Source organism: Vicia villosa, linkage group LG2 (genome assembly GCF_029867415.1).
Source record: "Vicia villosa cultivar HV-30 ecotype Madison, WI linkage group LG2, Vvil1.0, whole genome shotgun sequence".
Lineage (NCBI taxonomy): Eukaryota > Viridiplantae > Streptophyta > Magnoliopsida > Fabales > Fabaceae > Vicia > Vicia villosa.
The window spans coordinates 147,064,381-147,082,835 of NC_081181.1; the positions used below are offsets into that span (position 1 = coordinate 147,064,381).

The window sequence follows — 18,455 nt, forward strand, 5'->3', positions numbered from 1 at the left end:
TTAATGGAAGGTTAATATTATTCTATAAAATTTTCTATTATATTAATAAATCATTATAGTTGTATTGGTATCTATAGTATAAAAAATATATTAAGAATCACTTGGAAGAACAATATGATACCTTATGTTGGAAGAACAATATTACTTCATCTATACACCATTGCTTTGAAAAAAAACATGATAGCTACATCTTGAAAAAAATATTGAATATTATAATATACTTGCAAACATTACAGAATAAAATTATATTTAAACATGATAGAAAACACATATTTAAACCTGAATCATTTACACAGAGGTCCACACATGTCTCACTCTATGACTCCATGCCTTCAACTTCATCCTTGTTCTATCTATCGATCTGAAACAAAAAGATTACATTTTTTTTTACTAAATTAGAAAAGGCCATTTGCAGTGTACATTGAACAACTTTTAAAGACAATATTTGACAAATATGTAACAAAAAGATGTGATTTTTACCAAGAAGATAAACATATATTTTATAGTTGGATGAAGAAGATGAACAATATCCTCCATAACCAGAACAAAACCTGTCTGAAAATAAAAACACAAAATACTTAATCAACAAACTATTATTCAACTTTAGATTTGGAAAAACTAAACTAAACTTGTCTGAATCTTCATATTTTCAAGGCCCATTTTCTTCTTCGAATCTGCAGATCTGGTAGCACAAAAGAGAACGATGAAAGAGAAGGGGAGAAGAAAGGAAGCTAATACAAAACATTGAGAAGCAGTAAAACGTTGAGAAGATAGATGGAAGACCATGCATAGAGTAGGAGACTGGTAGCACAAAAGGGAACAATGAAAGAGAAGGAGAGAAGAAAGGAAGAGAATACAAAATGGTGAGAGAATGCAAAAGTTGAGAAGAGAGATGGAAGAGTATGCTGAGAGTTTTATCAGACATAAAGTTTCTTTTTCAAACTATGTTTATTGGGAAGCAGCTTTTGGCTTTGTCTTTGTTACAAAAAGTAACTTCTTTTTAACAGCAGAGCAAATTTAATTGGACAAAGGAAAATAATAAAGTTGAGATGAAACAAAGTCATAATTTAGTCGCAAAAAGTATTATTTGGACACAATTTAACCTGGAATTCAATAGGTGGCATTTTTTGAACAAAGGGCAAAATGGACTTAACTAGGTATACTTTTTTTTTTGACAAAAACAAACTTAACAACTTTCATTAATCAAATGTAGCGTAATACAAGGAAGGATATCATCAAACATACAGCGTCGAGTCCAAGAATTGGCCGCCTTTGCTAAGGTATGGACAACCATATTCGCTTGACGCTTTGAAAACTTAACCTCAAAGTTTGGAATATCTAACAACAACAACTTAACAGACTTTATAATTAACGAGAACTCCGAATTACCCCCTAAATTAGAGCCAATGGCATTTACCACCTGTTGAGAATCACTCTCAAAAATAACAGGAACATGGTATAAAGTACTAGCGACCTGGATAGCCTCTTTAAGAGCTAAGGCCTCCGCCTCTAAGACAGAGAAAGTGCACTCGTCCCAGGCAGTACCAGCAGCTACAAAGTTACCTTGATCGTTTGAAATACACCAACCGCGGTTTGTAGTCCCTAACCGCTGATTGAAGGCGGCATCAACATTGCATTTTAACCATCCAAAAGGAGGAGGGGACCAATTAACCAAGTTACCGCTAACACCTTGTATGTCTCTAGGATTTTGAGCTGTGAACCACTCTTGCCACTTATGAAAGGCTAGCCAACCAAGCTTAGAAGCTTCTTCCTTTTCATTATGCCAAACAAAGTCGTTTCTATTCTTCCATAAACCTTCCAACATAACTGCAACTCTCCCCGCAATTTTCCTGTCCTCATTAGCACATATATCAAGGATAACAGATTTTGTATCTCGACAAGATTGAACACGGGGAAATATAACATTAGAAAGACCTGCCGAGTGCCAGCAAGATTGAGTTTCCAAACACCCAAAGAAAACATGCCAATCGTCCTCATAGTTATTACCACAAAGTAGACAAACAGGAGAACATTGCACATGATGATTAACAAGGCGTACCTTCGACGGAAGACAATCACTGCAAATTCTCCATATGAGATGTTTTCTTATTTTATAATGTTTTCTTATTAACAAGGCATCCTCATACTTAACCAGGTACACTTGTTTTCTTATTTTATAGATATTATATGTTTCAAATTCAATAGTTAACGTTGGTTCTATAGATAACGGTTACTAAATTTTAACTTACTATATGTCATGTCATTATTACTCCAATGGTCCATAATCATAATAAAATCGGTAAATTTTAGTTTAATTATTTTGGATTTTGAATACGGAGAGTCATTGTTACACTAATCAAATACATTAATTAGAATATATGTATTAAAAAAATTCATTTACATTTTGAATACATGTATTAGTTATGTTTATCAGATACATTAATGGGAATACAATATTAGCCCCTCTTTTACCTTGATATATGGAAATTTTACCTTATATAGGGTATAATGTTTATTATTTTGAAAATTAATTAGAAATTTAGTAAAAAAATTACAATTAAGGGAATTATACCAAGGCCATTATAATTAAGGGTATAATATTATATTAACTTTGACAATAATACTAATATGATTTTATAATTAGTATTTAATAAAAAAATATAGTCATAAATGGAATCAAAAACATATGACACAAAAAGATCTATTCTATTTAATAGAAAATAAATAAATTCTTTTTACGGTATTAATCAAAAACAAATATTTTTAGAATTTCTTTAGAAAAATATTAACATTTATTATAAAAAATACAAAGTTATATTACATGTATTAAAATTATATTATCTCATTCTTTAGAATAAATATTAACATTTTATTATAAATAATAATAATAATAATAATAAAGCTTTATAGTTTCTTTTTTTTTTTAGCTTCGGCCCTCTCTTGTACCCAAAAAAAAAAATTTATATTATCTCATTCAATAAAAAATTATATATTATTGTGAAATTACATTAGCCTTTAAAATTATTTACTACCAAAGATATTTGAAGATAAAAAATTGAATGATAATAAAATATATTAAATTAATTGTTTGCTGTTTCTCAGGAGTAATTATCCAAATTTTATCGACATGATAATAATCACCAAATCTGCATAACCTAAAACCCATTGGCATATTGGATAATAAATTACTAATTTATTAATCATATCAATATTTTTTATTATTTATTAAGAGAAAAAATAAAACCTTTTGAGAACTTGTGGATAAATCAGTCTCAAGAAATATCATTTTATTTAATACAAATTTAATATTTAATACTAATTTAATAATTTATTAATTATATACTAAAACAATAAGAATTACTAATTTATTAGTCATATAAATATTTTTTTATTTATTAACCGAAAGAAGTTGTATGCAAAAAAAACCGCTCAAAAATCTTGAAATTCAAAAAAGTTGTAGATTATTTTTTTCACAAATACCATCTAATTAAATATATTTAGAGAATAAAATAATTGTGAGATATTTATCTTTTTTATTTAAATAAATCATAAGCTTTCTTTTAGTTTCTTCCATATTTTTTTTGAGTAAATATAAAATTTTATTACCAAAACAGTTATACCATGCCGATCTCACATAGATCCAGGCAGCTAACAAAATCCAAGTTACAAGAAAGACATAACACTACTCAACAAACAGATTCAAAGCAACAACTCAGCTAACAGACAAAGTAACCATGTTCATATGGTTCTTCAAAACTCTTTTGGTACCAGCTCTAATACCAATAGTCTGCTTGATTCTTATAATGATGTCTCCATTAGCATTCCTTTGGCCAAAAATTCTGTCATTTCGCAACTGCCATATCTGATAGATTACTTCAGTAATGGCTAGCTTAAGGAGGCAGCGTCACCACCCCTTCTTTGCAGTTTCTATACACAGCCATTGCTTCTCCTCCTCCCAACCTCTACATCTTCGATAATATCCTATCCATTCCATGATATGGCTCCAAACATTGCTGGTAAACCTGCACAGAAAGAAAAGGTGCTCGATACTTTCAGGTTGTTCACAAAAACTACACATTCCATCAGTTGGAATATTGATCTTCCTCAATCGATCTTTGGATGGGAGCCGGTTCAGAATAGCTAACCATAGCATAAAACACGCCCTTGGTCTAGCATAGTTTTGGAACAAAATCTTTCACCAAGGCTGACTTATATGATTTCCCCTCAGTTCCTTATACATAGCATTGGTGTTAAATTGGTTCTTTTGAATACTGTCACTCCAATACTCGCTCTGTACAGTAAGCCCACGCACCTTAGCTATATTCTTGAGCATCCACGAGCTTGTGGTCTTAGGTTCCCACTGCATTATGCTACCACCTTTAAGGTAATAGGCTCCAATCCACCTAATCCACAGCTTAACCGATTTCATATTTTTATTAATCTTTTCTAAAAATATAAAAAAATACAAAATATCTTTTATTTCAAAATAAAAGGAATGAATTTTAAGAACAAGCATACAATCACAAATGAGTTTTTGATTCATGGCAAACATCACAAGCAACCAAATACAAGAGCACAAGTGAATGACTCAAAGAAAATGAAGTTTTGACCATCCTTGCATCTGTCAGGTCGACCTAGTTCACAATCAGGTCGACCCAAACTGAAGCAAAAATTGCATACTTCTGTTAGGTCGACCCGGAGCTTCAGCAGGTCGACTCAAAGTGAAGCAAAAACAACTTGTCTCTGTTAGGTCGACTCATCCTCTATCCCAGGTCGACCTAAACTGAAGAAAAGCCTCAAGAAGACAATTTAATTGTTTTTAGGTCGACCTAAGCTACCAATAGGTCGACTCAACTAGAAGCAATTACAACTTGGCCAAATCTACCTCTGTTAGGTCGACCCAACCAACAAAGTAGGTCGACCTACCTGCTCAAAACCTGCCAAAATTTTGTGTGTTCCTGATACACAGAGCCTACTCCTTTATATAATCTTTTCTGTCATTTATTGCAAATCAACACCAACAACTGAAAGATACACAAAGGCTTCTCATCTTCGATCATCGACACAACTCCAACACAACTACACACAATCATTTTTGCGTTGAGGGTTTACGTTCAAGATCGATAACGTCCATGGAACGGAATTGAAGATTCCTAGTGGGTGAAGATTTGTGGGGTTTTGGTGAATAAAGTTTGCGGATTTTGTCCTCCAAGATTGGTGAATTTTGGGGGTTTTTATCAATAGGCTTTATCAAAGATTCAGCTGAGTGTGAAGATTGAAGAACAAGGGTTCAAGGAATTCAATACACTGCAGCAAGGAAATCAAAGTGAAGCTCTTGGAAGACCTTGATTTGGCTCAAGATTAAGGGGGAAGAAGATTCAAAGGATCAACATAATTGGTTTATCGTTTATCGCTTTGTTATCTTCTTTGTATAAACTGTTTTCAATAATAATGAAAGACATCCCAATTACCGTTTGGAATTGGGGGCAGATGTAGTCGTAGCGAGGACGATCAACAAACTGCCTGAACAAATATCGTGTTGTTAACGCTTTATCTTTTCATTTACGTTTTGTTCGTATTTGGTCATAATTGCAAATTGATCAACGATTCAAGTGTTAAAATTGTGTATTAAGAACCTTCGTAAAACTCACAATTCACCACATATTGAATCACAATCAATTTGGATATTATCACCAAGTGTTTGTGCTTTTGCTTCATCCATTATCAAAGCATTGCAAACCAAGTTTATCAAATCAGAAGTTAATCGTTTTTCATTAGAGCAACGAATTGATTCAATAACCTATTCTTTCATTGTTAATCCCAATTATCTTGTGGTTTTATCACATATACATCCTTTTCAATAGCGGTCCGGAATAGACGCAAGTCGATCCTGAACCGCTTTCGCTTAAGTTTGAAATAATTCCGAAAAACTCTGAGAGATCTATTCACCCCCCCTCTAGATCCTTAAGCCTAGCGTCTAACAAGTGGTATCAGAGCTCTGGTTTATTCCGTGCTACGTGAAACACTTATTGGAAAGATGGCTTCCGGACCTAAAGGGGCTCACAATAGAGCTCCAGTTTTCAACGGTGAAAACTATGGCTATTGGAAGGATTGTATGTGCGTTCATATCAATGCCATTGATAGGAACATCTGGACAACAATTGTCAATGGTCCCTTTCAGATCACCATGACAAATGCAGTTGGTGTCGTTGTTCCAAAACCAGAAAATATTTGGGATGCTGAAGATGAAAAGAGATATGGATACAATTGGAAAGCGAGAAACATTCTAATCTCAGCTCTAGGAGTTGATGAATACTATCGTGTTTCCCATTGTAGATCCGCTAAAGCTATGTGGGACACATTGCAAGTTGCCCATGAGGGGACGGATGATGTCAAACTAGCTAGAATCAACACGTTAACTCAAGAGTTCGAACTCTTTCACATGGAAGATGGTGAATCCACCGAAAACATGCAAAAGAGATTCGTACATTTGAAAAATCGTTTAAATTCTCTTGATAGACATGTTTCCAATGCAGCTGCTACTAACAAAATCTTGAGATGTTTGAACAGGGAATGGCAACCCAAGGTTATGGCAATAAAGGAAGCAAATGATCTAAATACCTTATACATCACCACTCTCTTTGGTAAACTAGAAGAACATGAACAACATCTTAAATGCCTTGACATGCATGAGAAAAGGGCAAAGAAAGATAAGAACATGGAGAAAGAGGTAGAGAAGAAGTCAATAGCTCTAAAAGCTTCAAGCTCCAGGACCTCAAAGCAAGAGCTAGAGAATAGTGATACAAGTGATGATGAAGACTCCGATGATGAGGAAATGGGACTGTTTGTGCGAAGATACAACAAATATCTAAAGAAAAATGGAGCAAAACATTCCGACAAAGGCTTGATCAACTATAGAAAGCAATCAAACAAGTTCAAACAAGATGAGAATAACAAAGGAAAAATCAAAGGTCCTTGTTTCAATTGTGGCAAAGTCGGTCATTACAAACCGGATTGTCCATACCTTAAGAAGGAGAAAGAGAAGAACCAAAGCAAAGGTCACAACAAAGCTAGAAGAGCCTACATAGCATGGGAAAGTGATTCATCTAGTGAAAGCTCATCAAGCGATGAAGAAGAATCGACAAACTTATGTCTTATGGCTCATCAACACAAGAAAAAGAAACATGTAAGTCATCTTAAACCTGAACTTGTAGATAAAGTATCTCATTCTCAATTAAATCTTGCTTTTGAAGAATTACATAGAGACGCAATTGAAGCTTTCAAACTTTTGGCCTCAAATAAGAAAATCTTTTCATACCTTGAATCAAAAGTTGAGAAAACCGAAAAGGATATGGAAGCTTTAAAACAATCTATGCTAGATATTCAAAAAGATAAAGTTGAGATAGATCCTACATCATGGTTTGGTTGTGAGACATGTCATATTTGGCAAAAAGAAGTAAGAGATCTAAAAGCCAAATTAGACAAGGCTCTACAACCAAGAGTGACGTTTGCGGTTGATCCGAATAAGTTCAAAAGATCGTATACTCCTTTATATAGTAAATACACTTTTGTACCAAAAGTATCAACTAGCAAAACAACATATTCTCATCATATTACCTGTCACTATTGTTGCAAAAAAGGTCATACCATTGAAAAATGCAAATTTAGGAGGATTTTGGTTCCTAAAGGAGTATTTCAATGGCTGCCCAAGTGCAACAATTTATGTACTCACTACCAAGGACCCAATGAAAATTGGGGACCTCCCTCTCTAAATTAATCTTGCAGGAAAAGTGTCTTGACATTGCCGAAAGGTTGTGGTTCCTTGATAGCGGATGCTCAAGACACATGACGGGAGACATATCACTTTTTGTTGAGTTTCACGCAAAGAAAAAGGGGTATGTCACCTATGGAGACAACAATCGGGGAGCTATACTTGGTAAAGGAAGTGTAGGTAACCCCTCTACCACAACTATAACTGATGTATTGCTAGTAGAAGGTCTTAAACATAACCTCTTAAGTATAAGTCAATTGTGCGACAAAGACTTTAAAGTAACTTTCACAAATTCTGGTTGCACAATAGAACATATTAAGAAAAGAGACATTATGTTTAACGGCTTAAGAGTAAACAACATCTATATGCTAAACTTGGACGAAGTATCTAAGTCAAGTACCAAGTGTCTAATTGCTCTAGGCGAAGACTCATGGCTTTGGCATAGACGTCTCGCTCACATTAATTTTGACTTGCTTAACAAGGTTGTCACAAAAGACTTAGTAATCGGCTTACCAAAAATAAAGTTTTCAAAGGATCATCTATGTGATGCTTGTCAAAAGGGAAAGCAAACAAAAACCTCTTTTAAATCAAATAACGTGGTTTCAACATCACGCCCTCTTGAACTCCTTCACATGGATCTCTTTGGCCCTTCAAGGACTAAAAGCATAGGTGGAAACATCTATGGTTTTGTCATTGTCGATGATTACTCTAGATTTTGTTGGATAATCTTTCTACCTAGTAAGGATCAAACTTTTCCAGCTTTCACTCAATTTGCAAGGTTATGTCAAAATAAAATGAACACCAAAATAGTTGCAATCCGAAGTGATCACGGTGGAGAATTTGAAAACTATCTTTTTGAAAAATACTGTGATAAACATGGAATTGAACATAACTTTTCAGCTCCTAGAACACCACAACAAAACGGAGTGGTTGAACGTAAAAATCGTGTTCTAGAGGAGTTGGCAAGAACAATGCTCAATAAGGGTAGTCTACCTAAATATTTCTGGGCTGACGCTATTAGCACCGCATGTTATGTTTTGAATAGGATACTAATACGTCCTATACTAAACAAAACACCATATGAATTATTAAAGGGTAGAAAACCAAATGTGTCACATCTCCACGTATTCGGTTGCAAATGTTTTGTGTCAAACAACGGTAAGGATAATCTTGGGAAATTCGATGCTAAAGCTGACGAAGGCATCTTTCTTGGTTACTCTCAATCTAGTAAAGCATATAGGATATACAACAAAATGTTATTTATAGTAGAAGAGACAGTACATGTGTCCTTTGATGAATCTTATGCAAAATGTGTCGAGAAAGGTATATCTTTTGATAGTGCAGGCCCGTCTACTGAAGACATTGTCAAAGACAAGGAAGACGAAAATGAAAGTGTTGCAAAGGAGGATGCTAAGCAAGAGAAAATTGAGTCTCATGATAATGTTGAAAAAGAAAGAACCTGAAACAACGAAGAACTTCCTAAGGCCTGGACAAACGTAAAAGATCATCCAATCGATAACATAATAGGGGACATCTCAAAGGGCGTTACAACACGCTCCAAGATAAGTAACTTTTGTCATCATTTTGCTTTTGTTTCACAAGTTGAACCGAAAAACACTAAGAACGCATTACTTGATGAGCATTGGCTAATGGCCATGCAAGAGGAATTAAACCAATTTAAACGGAACGATGTTTGGGACATTGTCCCTCATCCGGGAGCACATCAAGTAATCGGTACTAGATGGGTTTTTCGTAACAAACTTGATGAAAACAGAGTTATTACTAGAAACAAGGCTAGATTAGTAGCTCAAGGCTAAAACCAAGAGGAAGGTATTGATTATGAAGAGATGTACGCTCCCGTAGCACGTCTCAAGGCTATTCGTCTCTTACTTGCTTACGCTTGTTCAAAAGAGTTTAAGCTCTTTCAAATGGATGTTAAAAGTGCCTTTCTAAATGGATACATTAATGAAGAGGTGTATGTAGCTCAACCACCTGGTTTTGAAAATTACAAGTATCCAAACCATGTTTATAAGTTGAAACGTGCTCTATACGGTCTTAAACAAGCTCCTAGAGCTTGGTATGAACGTTTAAGCAAATTTCTACTTAGCCAAGGATACTTTAGAGGTAAAGTTGACACTACTCTCTTCATTAAAAGAAAAGGTGAAGATGTACTTCTGGTTCAAGTTTATGTAGATGATATTATATTTGGATCGACTAATGCAAAACTTGTCAAAGAATTTTCTAAGCTTATGCAGAGTGAATTTGAGATGAGTCTCATGGGAGAGCTGAATTTCTTCCTTGGCGTACAAATCAAGCAACTTAGTCATGGAACGTTCGTAAGTCAAACCAAGTATTGTACAGAGTTGCTTAAAAGATTTGGAATGAGTGAGGCAAAGGAGATTGACACACCTATGGCAACAAATAGTAACTTAGACAAAGATGAGAAAGGTAAAGAGGTTGATGTGAAATTGTACCGAGGTATGATAGGTTCACTATTGCATCTCACAAATTCAAGACCGGACATCATGTTTAATGTATGTATGTGTGCAAGATACCAATCTTGTCCAAAGGAATCACATTTAAAAGCTGTAAAAAGAATTCTACGATATCTACGTGGAACTAGTACATATGGCCTATGGTATCCTAAAGGTAATGAATGTTATTTGGTGGGATTCTCCAACTCAGACTTTGCTGGATGCAAATCCGACAGAAAGAGCACCAGTGGGACATGTCATCTATTCTCAAATTCATTGATAAGCTGGCATAGCAAGAAACAAGTATCAGTTGCATTATCTACCGCTGAGGCAGAATACGTAGCTGCCGGAAGCTGTTGTACTCAGATATTATGGCTCAAGCAACAACTCATTGACTTTGGTATTAAGCTTGATCGTATACCTATCATGTGCGACAACACAAGTGCCATAAACTTGAGCAAGAATCCTGTTTTACACTCACGAACCAAGCATATTGAAATAAGGAATCACTTCCTAAGAGATCATGTAGAGAAAGGAGAAGTTGTATTTGAACATGTAGAGAGCAAGAAGCAACTAGCTGACATCTTCACCAAACCTCTAGCAACGGAGCAGTTCTTCAACATTCGTAGGGAATTAGGGATATTAGATATCTCTAATTTGAGCTAAATTCGTTTGTTTTCTTAATTTTATTCCTTTACTTTATATATATTGATTATGCTCAAGCTAACATCTCTTTTAGTATGAAGGTAGTTCATCATCAAATCAAGCATCATTCCACATTGACTAGAGGATTATACTTCATTCTACGAAATGATGACAAGATACCTACAATTGAGAAAGTGGTAACATGTTTGTTGTTCACTTCCAAAAAATTTATTGATACTATAATATGCTATCAATTAACATGCTTATAGTGGCGTTATACATGCTTTTCCATATCTCATTTACACACATATGTTGATCATCATTCTACATAACATATCATGTTTTGGACATACAAGCATGTAGAATAAGCATATCACCAACATTCATAGGCATATCACTGCATTTCTAACATTTGAGGCAATTTAGGTCGACCTAATTCGTCTCTGCGTCGACCTACAGAAAATCTTTTCCCAATTAACAAAATCATGCTCAGTTACGTCGACCTACCCCTCTTTTAGGTCGACCTAATCTGAATTATTTTTAGGGTCCTTCTGCTAGGTCGACCCAGCCTCCCTTTAGGTCGACCTAGTGATACAAAATTTCCAAAATTGGGCCTGTTGGTCGACCCAGCCCATCTCTATCCATCTTTATGCATCCATTTCTCATTCCTCCTCATTCCCAAACAATTGTGTACGGCCAACCCTAATTCTCCTACAACAAACTCCTCCAATCATCCTCTTTCTCACACAAATTTCCTCCAATCATGGCACCAAAATCAAGAAAGGGAAAGGAAATCGCATCTGGATCATCCTCTCAACCGGTAAGTGCTATAGCTCTTGTTCATCCTGATTGTAAGGAAAACTTTGAGAAGTGGCAAATGAAAAGGAAAATTGTTAGGCAATATATCTATAACCCACATGTTGTCAAACGTATGCATATTCCCGATGTTGCAAATCTGATTGAACACCAAAATATTCATCCATTGGTGCAATGTGACACTCCGTACTGTGAAAATATCGTTAGGGCTTTCTATGCAGGGTTCCAAAAAGGGGACGGTTGTAATTTCCGATTTTAGATGGGATCTAGGTCGCATGTTGTTGACAAACGAGCTTGGATAAGCATTTTTGGCCTTACACTTGTAGGAGATGAATTCTGTATGGAAGACGGTGAGATGCTGGCCAACTATGATCATGTGGGCTACATGAGATCCATTCTCAAAGACCCTTCCGTCTTTGACAAGCCAAATGAAACAATTACAGCTGGTCACTTAAAGAGAGATCCTAGGCTCCTAAATTGGATCATCTCAAGAGTCATTCGACCAAGAGCAGGAGGATTCTCAAGAATTGAACGAAATGAAGTTGTGTTAATGTATCTGCTGCAAAACAGAACGTGTGTACACTGGCCACACTTTCTAGCTGCCAAGTTCCATGAAGTACAACAGAAAACTACTGCTCTATGTTATGGTTCAATCATTCAAATAATCGTGAACCATTTCGGCATGAAACTTGATAATCTGCCCTACATCCACATGCAACAGTCTCAAGACTTCTCCCAAACAACATTAACCCTCATGGGATACCACTGGGATCCAAATAGGTAAACCTACTATCTCATACAAAAGGGAACTGGAAAGATCATATACAACTATGACGATCCTACAGAGTTTGGCCCTCTTGCAGGTAATGAAGAAGAAGGCAATGATCAAGACATAGCAAATGATGATGATCACACTATGGAAGATGTTTCACATGATCCGGATCCAAATTGGCAATATGTTCCATCACAAGAAGAGGACAGCCCTTGGGGATACACAGCTCAACCTCAGCCGGATCAGTCCAACATCATCTCCATGCTTGAAAATATGCAAATCCGTCAACAACAAAACTTCGAGGCACAGCAGCTCCAGTTCCAAAACATGCAACAACTTCAACAAGAGCGCTATGATGAACAACAACGTCAGTATGCAACTCTACACCGCCTAGCTCAAGAGCACAAAAATGATTTTGAAACCTTTGCTTCTAATCTAATTGAGCGCCAGAATCGCCTTGAAGAAACAGCAGCAAATAGACATGCCAGTCTGAGCCAACGCTTCAACATCCTTAACACTTCCGTCAATGATCTACTGGAACAAGTTGAAGAGGATCGACCTCAAGGATTCCACAGAGGACGAGGACGACGGGGCAGACATTAGCAAGCCTTTGCATATCATTAGCCATCTCATCACATTGCATTTCATATCTCTTATGTTTTTTTCCCTTGATTGTCTACCTTAATTACTTTACACTAAGCTTTGTTTTGTAATCTTAATTATGCCTGGATATTATATTGTGCCTTTCTATATTATATTTGATATGCACTATTATGATATTGTCGTTCTATATTATATTTGCCTGCTGCTTCTCTCTTTCTGTTTTCTGTCTTTTTGATGTTGTCAAAGGGAGAGATGAATTGAGAGTACGGGAAGCTTAGTACGGGGGAGCTAACACATATAAGATATGAGCTGTGAGTGCGGGGGAGCGTTCGTCATTCAAGCAAATGTTTGTCATCATCAAAAAGGGGGAGTTTGTAAGAACAAGCATACAATCACAAATGAGTTTTTGATTCATGGCAAACATCACAAGCAACCAAATACAAGAGCACAAGTGAATGACTCAAAGAAAATGAAGTTTTGACCATCCTTGCATCTGTCAGGTCGACCTAGTTCACAATCAGGTCGACCCAAACTGAAGCGAAAATTGCATACTTCTGTTAGGTCGACCCAGAGCTTCAGCAGGTCGACTCAAAGTGAAGCAAAAACAACTTGTCTCTATTAGGTCGACTCATCCTCTATCCCAGGTCGACCTAAACTGAAGAAAAGCCTCAAGAAGACAATTTAACTGTTTTTAGGTCGACCTAAGCTACCAATAGGTCGACTCAACTGGAAGCAATTATAACTTGGCCAAATCTACCTCTGTTAGGTCGACCCAACCAACAAAGTAGGTCGACCTACCTGCTCAAAACCTGCCAAAATTTTGCGTGTTCCTGATACACAGAGCCTGCTCCTTTATATAATCTTTTCTGTCATTTATTGCAAATCAACACCAACAACTGAAAGATACACAAAGGCTTCTCATCTTCGATCATCGACACAACTCCAACACAACTACACACAATCATTTTTGCGTTGAGGGTTTGCGTTCAAGATCGATAACGTCCATGGAACGGAATTGAAGATTCCTAGTGGGTGAAGATTTGTGGGGTTTTGGTGAATAAAATCTGCGGATTTTATCCTCCAAGATTTGTGAATTTTGGGGGTTTTTATCAAGAGGCTTTATCAAAGATTCAGCTTAGTGTGAAGATTGAAGAACAAGGGTTCAAGGAATTCAATACACTGCAGCAAGGAAATCAAAGTGAAGCTCTTGGAAGACCTTGATCTGGCTCAAGATTAAGGGGGAAGAAGATTCAAAGGATCAACATAATTGGTTTATCGTTTATCGCTTTGTTATCTTCTTTGTATAAACTGTTTTCAATAATAATGAAAGACATCCCAATTCCCGTTTGGAATTGGGGGCAGATGTAGTCGTAGCGAGGACGATCAACGAACTGCCTGAACAAATATCGTGTTGTTATCGCTTTATCTTTTCATTTACGTTTTGTTCGTATTTGTTCATAATTGCAAATTGATCAACGATTCAAGTGTTAAAATTGTGTATTAAGAACCTTCGTAAAACTCACAATTCACCACATATTGAATCACAATCAATTTGGATATTATCACCAAGTGTTTGTGCTTTTGCTTCATCCATTATCAAAGCATTGCAAACCAAGTTTATCAAATCAGAAGTTAATCGTTTTTCATTAGAGCAACGAATTGATTAAATAACCTATTCTTTCATTGTTAATCCCAATTATCTTGTGGTTTTATCACATATACAACCTTTTCAATAGCGGTCCGGAATAGACGCAAGTCGATCCTGAACCGCTTTCGCTTAAGTTTGAAATAATTCCGAAAAACTCTGAGAGATCTATTCACCCCTCCTCTAGATCCTTAAGCCTAGCGTCTAACATGAATTTCTAAGAAAAATACTAACATTGATTAGTATGAAGTGAATAATTTGTATGAATTTATTAGTGGTAAAAAAACATGAATATATTGAAGTTTCAAATAATTGTAATCAAATTATTTTGTAGAATATAATTGTAGTCAAATTATTTATTAGTGTTACAAAAACATTAACAGAGACATTAATAAAAAATATTTGATTTCAAATATGATATGGTTATATGCACAATTTTTTTAAACTCAATTTTTCTTCTTTACATATAAGAAGCCGTTTCACTCCTTTCTTGTTTCTCTTTAACATTAATTTCTATTATTCCCATAAAATTAATTTCTATTATTCCCAATAAGCTGTAATTAATGAGAAAGATTAGGTCAAATTAACTCTCTCCACTTAGAACAGTTGTTTCACTCCTTCCTTGTTTCTCTCTAAGATTAATTTCTATTATTCCCAATAAATTAGGCCAAATTAATTCTCTCTCTCCACTTGCATCATATTACAAGCTCGACACTTTTCTCTCCTTCTTCATGCTTCCTTTCTCTTTCTCAAAGAGGTTCATTCTTCTTTTGCTTCAGTTAGTTTCTCACCCTTCATCTCAACATCTCAACATGACTGTATCGTAAACAACAACTATTTGTTCTTCCCACAACCAAACAACAACAATTAACAACAAAGGCTTAGGGTCCGTTTGGTTCAACGGAGGGGAGGGGAGGGGAGGGGAATGGATGGGAAGGGAGGGGAGGGAATTTAACTAAATATATGTTTGGTTCAAAGAAGGGGAGGGGAGGGGAGGGGAGGGATTTTTAACAACAAGTATGTTTGCCACAAGGGGAGGGGAGGGATTTTAAAATCAATTTACCTTTTTATCCTTATAAATATTATTATTTGTGCTTAGTAAAAATAATTCTTAATAAAAACTTGTTCATTCATAAACCATAATATAACTTTAAACAACAACACACATTAGTTGAACTATATATCTTCAACGCAAATCAAACTATTATCTGAACTTATGATTCATCTAACCCAATAAAACAATTCCTATAATTAAAAATAAAAAAAAAGGTTAGAATATTAAAAAAATTAAATAAATAATATTTGAGTTAAAAATTTTATTTATAACATAAATATATTATATTTACATATATTGTATAATGTTATTGTTATTATTAATAGTATAATAAAAAAAGTCTTATTACTATCATATATAAGAACCAATATAAGTATAAGTATGTTTTTATTATAAAAATAATAATATAATATCAAAAAGAGAACTTCAACAAAATAAATAGAAAAAAACTCACATGAGAGGAACAACGCACCAATAGTAACCACACAATAGAAAAAAATAAACGTGAAATAATACAGAGAAAAAATCTAGTCTTTAATAATTTAATAAGGACAATCTTGGAATTAAAAAAATAATTGAGGTTAAAATAGGGAAAATATTATAATTATGATTAGTAAATCTTCCCTCCCCTCCGGATCCCTCCAATTTGGAGGGGAGCAAAAAGTGAGTCTAGGAAGGATTTTGCTCCCCTCCCCTCCCCTTATAAAAAATGAACCAAACACATATTTTTATAAATATCCCCTCCCCTCCCCTCCCCTCCATCTACTCCCAACCAAACGGACCCTTAATGATCATAAAATTGTGTTGTACTCCAGCAGTTCTGCACATTTGCACACCAGACCAAAGAAAATCCAAACAAATTAAAATTTTCGATCATAATTACATTACATGTTAAGAAGTAACTAATTATGCTAAATTGAAATTTGACCATTTTAAGACTTCTTTATAAATCACAAACTTACCTTCTATGAAGAATCATAAGACAAACCTCATAAAGCATGGTAATGTTGGTGAGAATCTTCTACAACATTTTTATCAAACAGATGATGTACCTATACAAAACATGAAAAATAGAAAATAAGAGCATTGAAAGAGAAGATGAATAGAAATGAATGAAAAGGCATACATCAGTCCAAATCAGAAAAAAAGAAAGTTGTTTCCTTTCCCAATTCCCAAAGAAGGGTGACTGTCTTCCATCTCTGATTTGCACCATAGATCTGATTTTACAATCAACAACTGCAACAGATCAAATCGAAGACAACTGGAGCTTAAAGATTGAGCTTAAAAATTCATCCACTTTGGGGAACATGTGAGATTGAAAGCGGGTTCTTCCTTCTTCTTTTTATTCTTCACAACACTGTTATCATTCATTATTGGTGAAAATTTGGAATCAATGGACTTATTATTCATATTCTGTAACAATTAAAAATATCATTCACAAAAAAAAAAAACTAAAAATTAAAGGTGAAAGGTCGACAACGGTCATCCTCGCAGTCGTTTCATCTTTCAGCCAAATCCTCCAACTGCAAAAAAAAGGACAAAATGAAACAAATATGAGATGAAATTAATAGAAACGAAAGTGACGAACAAAAAAATAGGATTTTTAAAGATTAAAAATATCATTCACAAAAAAAAAACTAACAAATTAAAGGTGAAAAGTCGACGACGCTCATCGTCGCCGTGGTTTAATCTTTAAGCCAAATCCTCCCACTGCAAAAAAAAAATAGGACAAATATGAGATGAAATTAACAGAAACGAAAGTGACGAACAAAAAAGATAGGATTTTTAAAGATTAACGAACCATGGTCGAGGGTTTGATGAAATAATCAAATGAGACTCAAGTATATGAAAGGAACAAATAAATCAACGATTAGAGAAACGATTAACCAAATACATGAATAGATTGAAGAAGAATAAGAAGAGTTTCATTGTTAAGGAGGAAAAGAATTTGAAGGTGAAGGAGCAAAAAAGTATACATGAATAGAACGAAAAAATGAAAAAGGGATTTAGAACCCAACCTTTGATGCCGATTTCTGCTGAAGACAGAGGAGAAAAAATGAAAATGGAGGAATTAGGGTTTGGGAGAGAATTGAGAGAAATAAGAAATAGTAGAAGACAAACCAATGATGCAGTGAGGAAGAGAGAAGATTGAAAGTTTTAAGCAAAAAAAAAATGATTACAAAGAGTGTTTGGGTGGCTAAAGTAATGACTCTGCAAATGCATTTTTTCCAAAGAGTGTTATGGTGGCCGAACTAATGACCCCAGTAATAATAGGGTAGTTAAAAATTAGGAATAATTAGGAGGATGCATTTACCTTTATGTCCTCGATTATCACTCTCAAATTGGTGATTAGAGGGTTAATGAAATAATTTTCTATGTCATCTACTTTATTATATTAAAAGTAGATATACAAATTATTGTATAATTAAAATTTGAGAAATGCTAATTGTGACAATAATTATATAAAAAATTCATTAAGAAGTGCTAAATGTCAAATATATATAAGTTTGCCTTTTTAAAATGATGATTTTACCTCTCCATAATCTTTCTAAATAAATCATAATTTGGTAAATTGAAAAGAAGGAACACACATTAACATTAGGTCTCGAACTAGAGATATTTAGCTCTCCAAGAAATCCCTATGCGGCTAAGCTATAAGCAAATTGTTGCTTTTA

General features: G+C 34.7%; 1 protein-coding gene across 1 annotated transcript; it reads right to left on the bottom strand.

Moving 5' to 3' along the window:
- Positions 1–353: 353 nt before the first annotated feature.
- Positions 354–4,429, bottom strand: LOC131650261 (uncharacterized). The gene is made up of 4 exons (XM_058919981.1): positions 4,273–4,429; positions 1,390–1,935; positions 481–555; positions 354–361 (listed from the first exon to the last, which is right to left on the bottom strand). The coding sequence occupies exons 1-4, from the start codon at positions 4,427–4,429 to the stop codon at positions 354–356; spliced, it is 786 nt and encodes a 261-aa protein (XP_058775964.1).
- Between the last annotated feature and the right edge of the window lie 14,026 nt (positions 4,430–18,455).